The sequence below is a fragment of the Haliotis cracherodii genome, unplaced genomic scaffold (genome assembly GCF_022045235.1).
Source record: "Haliotis cracherodii isolate W230 unplaced genomic scaffold, xgHalCrac1.p SCAF_5, whole genome shotgun sequence".
NCBI classification, from domain to species: Eukaryota; Metazoa; Mollusca; class Gastropoda; order Lepetellida; family Haliotidae; genus Haliotis; species Haliotis cracherodii.
In genome coordinates this window covers 7,866,962-7,884,196 of record NW_027266308.1, presented here as the reverse complement: position 1 = coordinate 7,884,196, position 17,235 = coordinate 7,866,962, and the positions used below count along the sequence as shown (strand labels likewise).

At 42.7% G+C, this 17,235-nt stretch overlaps 1 protein-coding gene across 3 annotated transcripts in view; it reads left to right on the top strand.

Moving 5' to 3' along the window:
• LOC139443493 (transient receptor potential cation channel subfamily M member 8-like) overlaps positions 1–13,479 on the top strand; it is a 79,439-nt gene extending 65,960 nt beyond the window's left edge. For all 3 annotated transcript variants that reach the window (XM_071224480.1, XM_071224479.1, XM_071224478.1), the window contains exons 25-29: positions 1,430–1,549; positions 3,012–3,194; positions 7,035–7,119; positions 9,227–9,331; positions 12,423–13,479. In XM_071224480.1, coding sequence (XP_071080581.1) covers positions 1,430–1,549; positions 3,012–3,194; positions 7,035–7,119; positions 9,227–9,331; positions 12,423–12,621 — 692 coding nt within the window. In that variant the 3' untranslated portion in view covers positions 12,622–13,479. The remainder of the gene's footprint in view (positions 1–1,429; positions 1,550–3,011; positions 3,195–7,034; positions 7,120–9,226; positions 9,332–12,422) is intronic.
• Positions 13,480–17,235: the final 3,756 nt, after the last annotated feature.

The following is a 17,235-nucleotide window of genomic DNA, read 5'->3' as shown; positions in this document are numbered from 1 at the left end:
ACTATAAATAGTTACTAGTGCAAGCAGCAACACAAACACACACATGTACATGCACTTCGCTATATAAGTGCATTAATCTTTGACGCGACGTTAAATCCCATTTCACCTCACCAGAGGATTGAAATCAGGATAACGTTACATCTAGGGCCCTGTTCCTCAATCAAGGTGCAACGACAGTCATAAGTCTATGTTAAAGTATGAGAGTTATGATCACCTTAGTGCTACGACTGTCATAAGTCTATGTTAAAGTATGAGAGTTACGATCACCTTATTGCTACGACTGTCATAAGTCTATGTTAAAGTATGAGAGTTATGATCAGTCTAGTGCTACGACTGTCATAAGTCTATGTTAAAGTATGAGAGTTACGATCACCTTAGTGCTACGACTGTCATAAGTCTATGTTAAAGTATGAGAGTTATGATAAGTCTAGTGCTACGACTGTCATAAGTCTTTGTTAAAGTATGAGAGTTATGATCAGTCTAGTGCTACGACTGTCATAAGTCTTTGTTAAAGTATGAGTTATGATCGCCTTAGTGCTACGACTGTCATAAGTCTTTGTTAAAGTATGAGAGTTATGATCAGTCTAGTGCTACGACTGTCATAAGTCTTTGTTAAAGTATGAGTTATGATCAGTCTAGTGCTACGACTGTCATAAGTCTATGTTAAAGTATGAGAGTTACGATCACCTTAGTGCTACGACTGTCATAAGTCTATGTTAAAGTTTGAGTTACGATCAGTCTAGTGCTACAGTAGCTTTGTGGAACTAAAGTTTGTGTTCAGAAGAACTAAACATGGATGACTCTTTGCCCAGTGAGCAGGTGGTGTTGTAGCCAAATGGTTAAAGTCCAGGGCCCACTTACACAAAGCTATCTTAGCGTTAAGATTATCGTAAACTTATGTTAAAGTATGGAAGTTACGATCATTTTTCCGCTAAGATCGCTAAGTGCAAGTGGGCCCTGGTGTGTCATGACAAAGTACTAGGTTTGATTTCCTACATGGTACCATGTGAAGCCTCATTTTGGCACCTCCCGCCATGATATTGCTGAAATATTGGTGAAAAGGATACAAAATTCACTCACTTTTCAAGTTCAAAATAGGTGAGCTGCAGACCCTCATCACTATTTTTAAGCCTTTCTGTGTATAAATTTCTGAATTAGAAACAATGAATTAAATCCTGGTCACAGGTATTTATGCAGTGACCTGTAAAGGGGGCATTCTTAAAGGGGGTCTTCTTCACATGTTTTCTATGCTTGAAAGGACTTAAAAAACTTGTTTTCACAACCAAACGCTTATCACAGATTTTAGCGACTTTATTCCTGATATATCTCATGTGTAACCCCGGATAATTTTTCTGATTCATGATTGGATGACCTTGAAGGTCAAGGTCATTCAGTGTAAACTAGTTGTCAAGAAAGCTTGTGTTTCCAGATGACTACAAGGGTGTGTCCTTTGGGCGGGTCCAGGCATGTAGTGTGGAGATCCTGTGGGATGTGGACCAGCTGTACAGCTATAAGAGATACAAGCTGACATATCGGAGGAAGGAGAGTGGTGAGTGTTGGCAGGAGGGAAGGGTGGAGTCAAGGGCGTGTCCTGTAGGTGTGTCAGGCATGCAGCACATAGGTACTGAGGGATGTGGAAGTTTTGGTTTGGTTTGTTGTTTTACGCCGCACTCAGCAATATTCCAGCTATATGGCGGCGGTCTGTAAATGATTGAGTCTGGACCAGATAATCCAGTGATTGATATCATGAGCATTGATCCACGCAATTGGGATCGATGACATGCATCAACCAAGTCAGCGAGCCTGACCACCCGTTCCAGTTAGTCGCCTTTTACGACAAGCATAGTTTGCCTTTTACGGGAAGTATGGGTTGCTGAAGACCTATATTCTACCCCGGAATCTTCACGGGTCGGGATGTGGAAGTACAGATACAAGTTGATGTATGGGGAAGGAGAGTGGTGTCTCTAAAAATGGCTCAAATTCTAAAAAGCCGCCAACCACCTCTGGTCTAGTGGTATAGTGTCCGCCCGGAGAGCGGAAGGTCCTGGGTTCGTTCCTCAGACGCGTCATACCGAAAGACGTTAAAAGATGGTACTTTTTGTTACCCTGTCTGGCGCTCCGCATTAAGGGGCTAAAACAAGGACTGGTCGGCTCAGAGTCAGTATACTGTGTCTGAGTGGGGTATTCATGTTAAACTGTGGCATGGTATCTCAGTGTGCTAGCACTATGAATCGGCATCAGTCCGGACTAGTACAAGCAGCCATACACACACACACACGTGCATGTACGTTGCTATATAATAGCAATAATCTTGAACGCGACGTTAAACCCCATTTCACCTCACCTAAGATGGCCGCCAGTATTTTTTTCATGTTTCATCTGGGCTTCAGAAGCTTGTGGCTCTTTTATTGTATTTTAAGTTTATAAGACTTATGTGACACAGGAAAACAAATATAAAAGTATTGCATTTATATCCTACTGTGCACAAATATTAAGCATCAGACAAAAGAAAAATCCCAATATTGCAGTCAGCCTAACATACCTTATTGAATAATAAACAGAGGATATTATATGAGTGTCCATGTCATACTATGCTTACTATGAATGTTGTTAACACCACTGGAACCACAATTTGTTGAATGATGTCAACAATCTTCAGCTGTGACGTAGTTCTAGTGTGACATCATTCCGACCTCAAGTCACAGTAAGATTCGAATGACATCAAGAATGACGTCCAGATGACGGAAACAATACACTGTTGTCTCATGATGTGATATGACCCTAGAGCACATGTGATTTTTATGATCCCCGATATGTTTGCTCTCGCAGGTAATATATTGTGTATGTATATGTAAATAATGCAGCAAATATAGTAATGGGATATTACACCATTGTGTTTTTTGCGACTGATAATTCTTACAAATGGATTTTGGTGAGTAAATGACTGTAACCTCATTTTCATCCCAAAGGCAAGGCAGTTGAAATCTGTAATTATACCATGGTTCCTGCAGCTATTTCAGATAAGAATCCTCAGCTGACATTGACCTTGTTTCCGACAAGGTCATGCATTGTGGGTAATCTCCATCCCTGGACTGAGTATCAGTTTGAGAGTTTCGGTGGCTGTGTTGGTCAGTCTGGCATTGTGGACACCTGGGATCACCTGGGCATTATGAACATACAAACAGACAATGATAGTAAGTATGTTTATTAAAGGATTTGATAATGACATGTGTATGCTTCCTTTGGCCGCCATTTTGACTTTTATAATTCTGTGATTATTGATGGGAGCAAGTCATGATGTGAAGGTAACATTGCAGAATGAAGTGCATGCACTTTTGTGAATTTTGGATTATTTCCAATGAGCATAATAGGTTGTATTGTAAGTGATGATGCTTATTTCTTTGTAATGGAAATAAATATATGTAAATTTTGATGATAATGCAAAATAGCTGTTGAAGAAATTATTTCAGTTGTAATGATTAGCTGGATACTGTTAAATGCTATACGAGAAATGTAGAAAGATGGAGAATGAGAAACGTTTCTAGATTTACACTTATATTTACACAAAGTGGATCATTGTGCGCTTGAATTTCATTCTCAACTCCCGTGGGAGTATACAGCAGGATTGTGTCCTCATCCTACAGGGTACCCATTTACTGCTTGGTGAACAGAGGCATATTTAGAAAAAAGTCACTTGCCCAGGGAGACACCAGACATGTTACATGTGCTTCAGTGTGGGGCAGGACCGAAGCCCTAGAAAATGCCAGGAGCTAAGCTGCTGAGCACGGTCACCCATCCAATGACCCTCCACTGCTAATGATGCTTAGCTCACCTGATTTGTGACCTATGCACTGTGCACAGGACCATGTGCCACCATGTGATATATCTAGTATTTTAGCACAGCAAAACAGACATCTGCTTTGCATGTTTCAAGCTGAATCATTTGCTGTAAATGGATATAGCGTATTCGACGTAATAAGCGCCCCGCTCTAATAAGCGCCCACGGCGATATTTGCTAATATATATTGGCTAGTGAACAATCCCAATTAGCACCCCTTCCGATTGATCAATGTACACAAGACTTATTTATTTCTGTATAATACTCACTCATGTGTTATTTGCACCCTTAATTACGGGCAATTAAATTCTGGAAAAATATATCTGTCGTGTGTAATACGCACAGACTTTACTTTTGTATCATTTCAGGCTGTAAGCATAAACCACAAAATTTACAATCTGTCAACTCTTTCACCAAAATCATATTCTAATAAGAGCCGCCTATTTCTCATTTTGAGAGTGCCCCGGGCGCTTATTATGTTGAATACGGTATACAGATTTAGTGTACATGTGTCCAGCAGCTGCAATGCACCTCCTTTGAGACTTCAAATGAAGGAACCAGTTCCTTGTCCTGTCTACCTCGATGAACTGTCAAGTCAATCATTTCCATACACACGTATACAGATTTAGTGTACATGTGTCCAGCAGCTGCAATGCACCTCCTTTGAGACTTCAAATGAAGGAACCAGTTCCTTGTCCTGTCTGCCTCGATGAACTGTCAAGTCAATCATTTCCATACACACGTATACAGATTTAGTGTACATGTGTCCAGCAGCTGCAATGCACCTCCTTTGAGACTTCAAATGAAGGAACCAGTTCCTTGTCCTGTCTACCTCGATGAACTGTCAAGTCAATCATTTCCATACACACGTACTGCCTCCAGAGATAGGGAGTTCGATAACGAGCCAGAGAGGCCTTTACTTGAAGTTGCTACTGTTCTTTGCTGACTCTTCCATCCCCACATTTAATCGCTTCTGAAATTTCACCATTCATTAGTTGGTCTAATAATTTTGATGAAATCCTTACCTATCTCCTGGATTGGCATTGTATCATTTGGCTCTGGATAGCCAGCAGATAGATAAGCAGTTTTATCTCCTTTTAGGAGCTCTCGTCTGAGGACCTCCTCTGTGGTCTAGTGGAATAGCGACGGCCTGAAGAGCACCTTTGTGGTCTAAGGGTAAAGCGTCTGCCCGGAGAGCTCTTCCATGGTCCTGTGGTAGAACATCTGTCTGGAGAGCTCCTCTGTGTTGTAGTGGCAGAGCATTTGCCCAGAGAGCTCCTCTGTGGTCCAGTGGTAGAAAATCTGTGTGGAGAGCACCTCTGTGGTCTAGTGGTAGAACATCTGTCTGGAGAGCACCTCTGTGGTCCAGTGGTAGAACATCTGCCTGGAGAGCACCTCTGTGGTCCAGTGGTAGAACATCTGCCTGGAGAGCACCTCTGTGGTCCAGTGGTAGAACATCTGTCTGGAGAGCTCCTCTGTGGTCCAGTGGCAGAGCATCTGCCCAGAGAACACCTCTGTGGTCTTGTGGTACAGCGTTGGTCCGGAGAGCTCCTCTGTGGTCTAGTGGTAGAACATCTGCCCGGAGAGCTCCTCTGTGGTCTAGTGGTAGAACATCTGCCCGGAGAGCTCCTCTGTGGTCTAGTGGTAGAACATCTGTCTGGAGAGCACCTCTGTGGTCTTGTGGTACAGCGTTGGTCCGGAGAGCTCCTCTGTGGTCTAGTGGTAGAACATCTGCCTGGAGAGCTCCTCTGTGGTCCAGTGGTAGAACATCTGTCTGGAGAGCACCTCTGTGGTCCAGTGGTAGAACATCTGCCTGGAGAGCTCCTCTGTGGTCCATTTGTAGAACATCTGCCTGGAGACCACCTCTGTGGTCCAGTGGTAGAACATCTGCCTGGAGAGCACCTCTGTGGTCCAGTGGTAGAACATCTGTCTGGAGAGCACCTCTGTGGTCTAGTGGTAGAACATCTGTCTGGAGAGCTCCTCTGTGGTCCAGTGGCAGAGCATCTGCCCAGAGAACACCTCTGTGGTCTTGTGGTACAGCGTTGGTCCGGAGAGCACATCTGTGGTCTTGTGGTACAGCGTTGGTCCGGAGAGCTCCTCTGTGGTCTAGTGGTAGAACATCTGCCCGGAGAGCTCCTCTGTGGTCTAATGGTAGAACATCTGCCCGGAGAGCTCCTCTGTGGTCTAGTGGTAGAACATCTGTCTGGAGAGCACCTCTGTGGTCTTGTGGTACAGCGTTGGTCCGGAGAGCTCCTCTGTGGTCTAGTGGTAGAACATCTGCCTGGAGAGCTCCTCTGTGGTCCAGTGGTAGAACATCTGCCCAGAGAGCTCCTCTGTGGTCCAGTAGCAGAGCATCTGCCCAGAGAGCTCCTCTGTGGTCTAGACGCAGAGCATCTGCCCGGAGAGCACCTCTGTGGTCCAGTGGCAGAGCATTTGCCTGGAGAGCACCTCTGTGGTCCAGTGGCAGAGCATCTGTCTGGAGAGCAGCTCTGTGGTCTAGACGCATAGCATCTGCCCGAAGAGCACCTCTGTGGTCCAGTGGCAGAGCATCTGCCTGGAGAGCTCCTCTGTGGTCCAGTGGTAGAGCGTTGGCCCGGAGACCTCCTCTGTGGTCCAGTGGTAGAACGTCGGCCTGGAGAGTGCTTCCGTGGTCCTGTGGTAGAACGTCGGCCAGGAGAGCTCCTCTGGTCTAATGGTAGAATGTCTGCCTGGAGAGCCCCTCCGTGGTCTAGTGGTAGAACGTCTGCCTGGAGAGCCCCTCCGTGGTCTAGTGGTAGAATGTCGGCCTGGAGAGCTCCTCTGTGATCTTGTGGTAGAGTATATGCTCGGAGACCGCCTCCATGGTCTAGTGGTCTAGTAGGCTCCACCATTGGAAAATGTCAGCACATACCTGTACTTGTAGGCCCCACCAATCTGTTATAAAAATGACTTAATATGCATTGTTTCTAAAACAACGGCCTTTGTCACATATTTAGAAATCAGAATAATATATATCTTTCTCACAAAACCGCATTTTGGATCGTAGGTATCCAAAAGATTCTTCGGAAATTGTCCCTTCAGTTTTATGTTCCCAAGTAAATCATCATTTGAAGCTAATGTCACTTTGTGTAGGCTTGTCACAGTGGTGCCACAAGTAAGGATAAGGCTGTTCCACTTCCACAACAGACATGTCATTAAGTTGTTTACTGTCAAACAGAGTCCGAGGCCTTTCGGAAGATGGAGAAGGACATCGCTGCCAACATCCTGGCCATGACTCCCCGTGAGGATGTTGTACTACAAAGGTGAGGGAAGGTGTAGACTCCCCGTGAGGATGTTGTACTACAGAGGTGAGGGAAGGTGTAGACTCCCCGTGAGGATGTTGTACTACAGAGGTGAGGGAAGGTGTAGACTCCCCATGAGGTTGTTGTACTACAGAGGTGAGGGAAGGTGTAGACTCCCCATGAGGTTGTTGTACTACAGAGGTGAGGGAAGGTGTAGACTCCCCGTGATGATGTTGTACTACAGAGGTGAGGGAAGGTGTAGACTCCCCGTGAGGATGTTGTACTACAGAGGTGAGGGAAGGTGTAGACTCCCCGTGAGGATGTTGTACTACAAAGGTGAGGGAAGGTGTAGACTCCCCGTGAGGATGTTGTACTACAGAGGTGAGGGAAGGTGTAGACTCCCCGTGAGGATGTTGTACTACAGAGGTGAGGGAAGGTGTAGACTCCCCGTGAGGATGTTGTACTACAAAGGTGAGGGAAGGTGTAGACTCCCCGTGTGGATGTTGTACTACAGAGGTGAGGGAAGGTGTAGACTCCCCGTGAGGATGTTGTACTACAGAGGTGAGGGAAGGTGTAGACTCCCCGTGAGGGTGTTGTACTACAGAGGTGAGGGAAGGTGTAGACTCCCTGTGAGGGTGTTGTACTACAGAGGTGAGGGAAGGTGTAGACTCCCCATGAGGTTGTTGTACTACAGAGGTGAGGGAAGGTGTAGACTCCCCATGAGGTTGTTGTACTACAGAGGTGAGGGAAGGTGTAGACTCCCCGTGATGATGTTGTACTACAGAGGTGAGGGAAGGTGTAGACTCCCCGTGAGGATGTTGTACTACAGAGGTGAGGGAAGGTGTAGACTCCCCGTGAGGATGTTGTACTACAAAGGTGAGGGAAGGTGTAGACTCCCCGTGAGGATGTTGTACTACAGAGGTGAGGGAAGGTGTAGACTCCCCGTGAGGATGTTGTACTACAGAGGTGAGGGAAGGTGTAGACTCCCCGTGAGGATGTTGTACTACAAAGGTGAGGGAAGGTGTAGACTCCCCGTGAGGATGTTGTACTACAGAGGTGAGGGAAGGTGTAGACTCCCCGTGAGGATGTTGTACTACAGAGGTGAGGGAAGGTGTAGACTCCCCGTGAGGGTGTTGTACTACAGAGGTGAGGGAAGGTGTAGACTCCCTGTGAGGGTGTTGTACTACAGAGGTGAGGGAGGAGTAGACTCCCCGTGAGGGTGTTGTACTACAGAGGTGAGGGAAGGTGTAGACTCCCCGTGAAGATGTTGTACTACAGAGGTGAGGGAAGGTGTAGACTCCCCGTGAGGGTGTTGTACTACAGAGGTGAGGGAAGGTGTAGACTCCCCGTGAGGGTGTTGTACTACGGAGGTGAGGGAAGGTGTAGACTCCCCGTGAAGATGTTGTACTACAGGGGTTAGAACAGGTGTGTACCGTGTGTACAGGTGTTTGTTCACCTGTTGTTTAATGCTGCACTGAGCAATATTCCAGCTACATGATGGTGGTCTACGCAAGTGGGATACGATGACATGCATCAACCAAGTCAGCAAGCCTGACCACCCGATCCCTGATTGCAAATAGTGTTCAGTGGCTGTCTTTGGTTTTGATAACTGTTGACATTTTAAACCATTGACGACATAAACAGTGCTACTGCACTATTTTTATTCTGGTTCATGAAATCATAGAACTGTATAATGTCATCAATATATGACATAAGGAATAGAGTGAGTGAGTGAGTATGGTTTTACGCCGGTTTTAGCAAATTTCAGCTATATCATGGCGGGGGACACCAGAAATGGGCTTCACACACTGTACCCATGTCGGAAATCGAACCCGGGTCTTCAGCGTGACGAGCGAACACTTTAACCACTAGGCTACCGGACCGCCCCCATAAGGAATAGAGGGAAATGAGTATATTTGCACATTATTTATCGATTTGTGAAACTTAGCACACTACAATAAAATAAATGTGATATTTTCTTCCATAGAAAAATTTGTTTGGTGTGTGATTAATATATTTTAGATACATTGTACTTAATTTTCTGAAATTAAAGTGAAATTTCTGTATTAATTGAATGTACAGGAAGGTAATCTCTAAAATGTTGTGGCTCCACTTTTGGTTTTTTCAGGACTGAGGAGCTCTGTAAGGAGATGTCCAAGATGGGCAGGTCCAACAGGACCAGTCAGCAGACATCAGCCATGGCCCTGCAACACCTCAGTGAGGAGGTTGCCCAGTAGGTGATATCATGGAGGCTGTACTAACACTTGTAGCACGGGTTGTGAGCGGTGCCTTTGATCTTACCCGTGCTGTATCATGGTAGTAAGAGCACGGTTTGTTAAAGATTATTACCATTGGCTGGTGCCAAGATCAGCAAGCCCTGCCTACTGGCTTCAGAAATTTCAAACTTACAACAATGTTTCTTTAGTGTTGTACACAGTGTTCAAGAGTAATAACGTAAATAAACAACAAAAAACAATAGAAATGTTTATAACTTTATTAAAAGATTACAATGTAACTGTCAAACATAAAAACAACTGGACATAGAACGCATTTTGCTAAATTCGGAAAATTAATAGTTGACATTTCTAATGTGCCTTTGAAAATTCCAAAGTTTACACTTGATTTAACAATTAGGTTAACAGTTAAACGTTAACGTTAAAAGTTAACGTCATATTAAACGTCACTGAATTTTACACAAACTCGCGCAATTTTGGAATGACCGTCGCAACCGGTGCTACAAGTCACTTACAACACACCCACCTACTCGTTGTTTGGGCAGTAAGAGCACGGTTTGGCTTGGCATTTGATTGACAGACAAAAGGATCACCTCAGTCCTTTTGTCTGTCAATCAAATGCCAAGCCAAAACGTGCTCTTACTGCCCAAACAACTCGCCTTGGTGTGTTGTAACTATAACTTGTAGCCCTTCTTCTCCAATGCTCAATTCTGATTGGTCAGTCTAAGGTTTCAAATCACACTTACCACTTCCTGATAGGAACAGCTGATATGATGACTTCATCACTGTGGGAGCTAATGTTATAGAAAAGCATTCATTGCCTGGTATTTTGAAATAATGATTTGGTCATTTATCATACAAAATGCAGAGTTATGGTTATTACAATATATACCCTGCAAAAAAAGAAACACAAAGGAAATTATTGATGTATATTTTATATTTCATATTTCATATAAATAATTAACAGAATCGATTGTTCAAAATTGGCACACATTATTGTCAAAGACTCAGGTTCCATATGGCACACATGGAACTAGTTTTTCAAGGTGAAGGTCATCTGTTTTGTGCATAACGTTCCCTGTGATGCCTGAAAATGAGATCGCCTCCGTGGTCTTGTGGTAGAGTGGAAGGTCCGAGTATAGATCCCTGGCTGCGTCATACAAAAAGACGTTAAAAGAAGGTACTTGTTGTTACCCTGTCTGGCGCTCGGCATTTAGGGGCTAAAACAAGGACTGGTCGGCTCGGAATCGTGAAACTGTGTCTGAGTAGGGTATTCATGTTAAATGCGGCATGGTATCTCAGTGCGCTAGCACTATAAATCAGCATCTGTCTGGACTAGTACAAGTAGCCATCCATATTTACAGACGTGCATGCACATTGCTATATTCATGTAAGTGCAATAATTTTGGACGCGACATTTAACCCAAATTTCACCTCACCTCACCTGTAAAACGATGTCTACCATCCGCATGATGAGGCATAAAACATTTAGTGGTTGCCATACTCTGTCACCTTGATGCCATTGACGTCACAGCCAACAATGCAGGTCTGTCAAAATGACACCTGACAAGTATGAACCTGTCCTCTGCTCTAGTAGCAATCTCATGTTGTCCTGTGTCTCTGATAATGGTCTTGTAATGGTGTTTGGTGCTACGTGGAAAAAACTGGCTACAGCTGAAGATGATTCGCTGATGGTGTGGGCCTCCGTCAGTTGTGGCATGTTTTTGCCGTTCACTTGCTGTCAGATTGTGTGATGGTGTGCAAATGAAAACCCAACGTTTTTATAACCTGACAGGTGCTGTTGCTTGTGCATGTCAAGTTTGTGTGTTTCGGCACTAGGCTCTCACGTGGTTGTGTTTTTTAGATCTTTTCACCAAATTTCTTAACACGTAAATATATCCCAATCCATGCAGAAATGACCAAATAATTTTTGGTATTTTGGTCGGGAACAGTCTGTGAGATATTTACGATTTTGCTACTTTAGTGTTTCTTTTTGCACAGAAAATATGTATGAAAATAGAAATTTAGGAAGAAAGTCCATGGAATTTGGCACTTTTCTTCATCCAACTTTTGCATCACAACAAGCAGCGCAACGTCATGATAGTGACATGCAGCTTCTAAGTTAACCTTTTACTTTTATCGAAAACAATATTTGAGCATATATTGAATCATACTTTGTTTTAAGGCTGTTATCGATGTTTCATTAATTCAGATCAACACCCACTTTTGACTCAACCTATGAAGCTTCAATCAATATATTCGCAAACACCAAAGTGTTTGTGTAAAATTTCAAATTCAATTTCACCTGCCTGTTTTTCCCCGCCCGTCTCGGTTTCACAAATTTCTTTGGGTTTCATTTCTAACCTGCATTTTTCCAACTGTCTTCCCATTCTTAGGGAACTAATGTTTTAATCTGGCGGTAACTGACGATGTCATTTGAAACACCCGCCTTCTCCTGGACATATATGTTCTGGTTTGTTGACTGTGGCAGTTCTTCTCACCTCTCACCTCTTGTCTCGACTGACAGGTCCAATAAACTTTGTTTTGATCCTATTCTCCAATTATTGGCTACTAACTTTGTGGGCGTGTCAAGTTATGTGCGTATACATGTATTAAACCTGATATCACCTGATGCATGTCACGCTATCGTATGTATTTATGTCTTCTTTGATATATACAACTTTTTTTGTAAAACATGTTATAAGGATTGACTGTATTTTTTTCGGTTCATTGAGGTATAAATTGAAAAACTGATGTGTAATCTTTTGTAAGAATCCGCAAAAAATTGTAATTACAGGAACTTTATAGTTTTTGTCAAAATATTTATTACAGTGAATATTATTGTGCATCCCTTGGGATGCAATTATTGCTTTTTCTGCATCCATTCTGCACATTTGTGTCTATTGGTTGTACATTTCTGTGTCTCGTAAAACCCTGGATTAATAATGTCATTAATTCATGTTAACCGATGATGTCACTACGGTCTGCAAGTCTTTGTAAAGTAATTCTCATCCAACCAATATATGCCGTGGAAGCCAGTTTGTGATGATAAATAATATGTGCTATTTTTGTTTGTTTGGTGTGTTTTAGGTTAAAAGCTTTGCAAGAAACCTCCCTGACTGAGCGAGATGCGGCCATTGAAGTAGACATTCAGAAATCAGAACCTATTCTACAAGAGAGAGTGAAAACATTGGAAATGGGTATTGAGGAATTGAAACATAATCAACAGACAATACTGAAACTACTCCAGGATATTCAGACAAAATTGCCAGCCTTTAACATTCCTTAGCAGAATGACCTGAAGTGAATGCACAGTTCTGAATCTTGGTGGGGTGTCAAACCTGTATCCTATCTTATCGACCAGTATGGCTCATGCATGCTACAACGTAGAGGTCCGAAAGGAGACTACAGATCAGATGACCCAAGTATCTCTTGTTTGTTAGTAAGCTATGGGGATGACTAGAATAGGACCCCAGGACTCTATTGCTTGTCATAAATTGGATTTAGAGGTCAGACTCAATGACTTGATTGTTTCTATGTCGTAAGGAACAGGAAGTTTCTCTTGTGGCCAGTGGTTATAGCTGGAATAGTGCCAACCGGGGTGTTGAACAACATACACTCACTCTTGTCTGTTAGAAATGGCCACAATGCATGTTGATTCCCATACACTCTCAGACTGATCACCTCTCAAACTGTCTCAGTTGCACCATATCACTCTACAAAGACTTAGTTGTTATTGGTCAATCAGAAATATGAAATCACAATTGCATACCTCAGGGCATGGTTATATTTTGCTTTCTAAATACAGAAAGCCATGCCTTTCAATTGTTTGTGTGCCATTCCGGTTACTCATTTCCCCTAATCCCATTTCCTGTTGGCACCATTAAGGCTCAGTGCACATGTAGTCTGCATTTTTCACTCCAAACCATTTGGCCATGTTCATGTTCTGTTTGTCTCTGTTTGTTGGAGTGTATTCTCATTATCAATTGCCAGTCATTTGATATGTGCTAGATACATATTTACACACACCTCATGCAATTTTTACTCTCATGTGTGCATAAGCTGTCTTGCATAATAATTATTTCCGTCTGATTTACATTGCCAGACGATATTTTATTATCACTTAGTAATTCAATGTATCAACAAAGTCATGTATAAATAAAGTCACTGGTTTATTATTTGAGCAAACATAACGTATTACATTCAATTAACACTTCCCTTTCACACAAGAAGCACATGTTACAATTAACAACACACTATTCACTCAAACAGATATAACAAAAAAAACCAACATATTTAGTAACCACACTCAAGAGCCCTGAGGATATGATACTCCTGAATCCCATGACGATTACGGAATTTCCTCTTGGCGATTTCGGATCTTGTCCTGGTGTTGCTGTTCCTGTTGCGTTTGTTGCCGAACCACTTCTTGACTTGCTCCACGGTGACGTTACCAGCAACAGCGAGAGATTCATATACGATAGCAGAAGGATAGGGATGGTGCAGATTGGAATGATACCAGCCTTCCATCAGCTGAACGGCTCGCTTGGTCAATGGTGGTTTTCGCTTGACTCCAGGGACGAGGATGTTCATCTGAATCTCCATACTTTTCTTCTCTTTCTCTTCCAGAAGACTGAGACTTTTCTCGACTCGATCAATCACCTAAAGACAGAAAGAACAAAAAAGCTAATGTTAGATATGTCACGATATGTCACGTATGAATGATATCATATGATGTTTCTTTACACCTTCGTTTTGTCCTCTAACATTGACAGGAAACTTACCTGATGTATTTGGGTATCAAAATGACGACTAAGCCAATCTCGGTAATGGCATGTCAGGCTGGTATCAGCCATCACCTCCATCCTCCTCATCTCGATACTGGACGCATGGAAACGAAACAAGGTAGAAAGCTCTCGCACCTGGTCTGCATAGAACCTCTCTAGATGGTGGAATCTAAAAGAAGATGAAAACAAAGATTACACACATTTTCTTTACAGAGTCGTACGCTCATTTCATTTAGTCATCATCTATACAACACACTCGTTCGTCGTCTTTTTTTCAAATACCGTATAACACTGACACAATGAAGAATAAACACACGTTAAGAATAGATATTTGAATTGCACTCTACCTTTTCAATAGTTCGCACTCTCTGGTTGTCAGTGGTAATTGGTTTCCTGGCAACATGGACTGAAAGAGCATAGTGGGAAAGTTGGTCTGCTTGCACTCGGAAACCAAGGCACCCCGGAGGTCCTCGTCCAACAATGGGTTGACTGCAACAGTGGACTCTGTGGATGCTGGACTGAAGCAAAGGGTGTCGGTTGGGTCAAGGCTGGGTAAGGGTGATGGTGAAGGAATGCATGTGTTGTGTGGTTCTGTTTCTCCATTGCAAGCCGCACGAAGAGAAGTCAAGGGAGGAGGAGATGCTTGTGTTACATCCAAATCTGCGGACATAGATGTATTATCTGGCTCATCATCACAGTGTTCTTCAATTGTCTTGAAGAGGGCGTTGAGGGAATCCTGGAATTCAGACTCGGATACGCCAGCTGTGATGTCACAGTCCTGTGTTGAATCTGAAACATAAAGAAATGACAGTTCATTATTTAAACAACATTTGGAGATTAAGGTAATGGAAATTGAGAAAGGGGATTCCTCTTTGAAATTATAATATCACACACTTAAAAGAATAATTAACAGAAATACCATACCTAGGATTTGAATTTCACTACGATCACATGTCTCGAAGGTGAATATATCATCTTCCAACAAGCAAGGAGAATACGACAGATCGATGCCAGCCATCTTTATTAATCCGTTGTCGCTATATTCACTGGTATGGATTGATGAATACTGAGAGTGAATGATGTCTGTTGTGGAAAACAACCGCGTCCATATATACCATGTCAGGTGAGAAGAAATCACCTATCAACACACCTTTACATGCATTACCAAGAATAGCCATTACAGAATACGAAAGTTGATTAATCCTTTCCTTACTGATTGATAAACGGACCTGACGCTCCGTATTTATGAAAGAGTCCGCTGCTTATCAAAACATACTCACTTCGAGTGCTTACCTTTGAACTCTAATCACACAACTCAAGGTCTGTGTATTAGAGTTTGGTTCACACTTAGCTCTTATCCAACCACATCTTTTATTTGATACATTGATTGGAAGTCGAATATGAAGGAATATCGATGTATAATGGATACTAGTTTAGTCTGTACAGGGGACAGTGAGGACACAACTAATATTTAGATAGAAACCCCAAAAGAAATACAATATTAAACTAGTGTTATAGCGTCTTCGAAGAATCTGAACTTATTCAATATAGTGTGCGCATGTTGATATGACAAAGTGAAAGCAGTCTGTAAATTCATAGTTGTTCTTAAATTGCACTTGGTTTTCAATGTGGTCGTTAATGTGTGCGTCCTAATGTCGACTAAATTGAGTGAGTAGTAATTAGACAACTAATATGTTTAAAGAGCGATTGAGCTGGGTTTAACGCTGCTTTTAATATATTGCAGTTATATCACGGCGTGCCAGCTTAATGTGGGAGGAAAGCCCGAAGTGATGCAGGTCTCAGACGTTTACCTTTTCGGTGAAACCCACAAGCACGGGTATGGTGCTGATAAAGCTAGAAACATAATCATCGGGGCGAACCGGGATTCGAACCCACAACCCAAGTTTCTGGCGTACCCAAGGGACGCAGCGAATCGCGGCGCCTCAGACGACTGGGCCCCCAATGTGTATAAAGAAAATTACATTTCAAAACTTAATGCTTTAAAATATCATTGTATGTATCATTGTATAATATGAAAGCATTCAATATCGGCGAGGATGTAGCTATTGGAAAATGAATGCAGTCCGTAAATCCGTACTTACTGATCAGCAATCGGCTCGACTGGCAATCAAGATGTATAACATTCATTAAAAGACATTCGGGCGAAGTGGCATTCTGTAAATAGTATACATGTATTCAATAGGAAATAATTATTTCCATCTGATTACATTGCCAGACAATATTGTAAATCCATGTTGTTTTGATAAGGACATGAAGCTTTATAATTGCACGCCTGTATTTCATATTATGCACACCAAGAAGAAGCGTGCAGGGTGAAAAACGAACATGATGTCATTGTGTTCCCATGATGGACTGAAGTGCCATACATGAATCGTACCATGCATGTTACATAACCATTTCAAATGTGTATTATGATTTTCTGACAGTATCTGAGTAATACATGAACCCTTGGTTCGCGGGAAGCATGGAGGCCAAACAAATAAGTTTAAATAATGTTCCTTTCACGATAGGTCTTCGATCGTCAGGTGGATATGATATCTTCAACGCATTCACGTTGTTGCGTGGTTATATCAAGAACAAGTCATGTGTGATGTGATACTGGTTTATTATTAGAGCAAACATAACAAATAAGCGCACTCTGTCAGGTATTACATTCAATTAACACTTCCCTTTCACACAAGAAGCACATGTTACAATTAACAACACATAATACAACATTCATTCAAACAGATATAGCACTATTATAGCATCATACACAGCACATGGGTAGATATACGAAGATATAAGCTAAATAACATATTTAGTAACCACACTCAAGAGCCCTGAGGATATGATACTCCTGAATCCCATGACGATTACGGAATTTCCTCTTGGCGATTTCGGATCTTGTCCTGGTGTTGCTGTTCCTGTTGCGTTTGTTGCCGAACCACTTCTTGACTTGCTCCACGGTGACGTTACCAGCAACAGCGAGAGATTCATATACGATAGCAGAAGGATAGGGATGGTGCAGATTGGAATGATACCAGCCTTCCATCAGCTGAACGGCTCGCTTGGTCAATGGTGGTTTTCGCTTGACTCCAGGGACGAGGATGTTC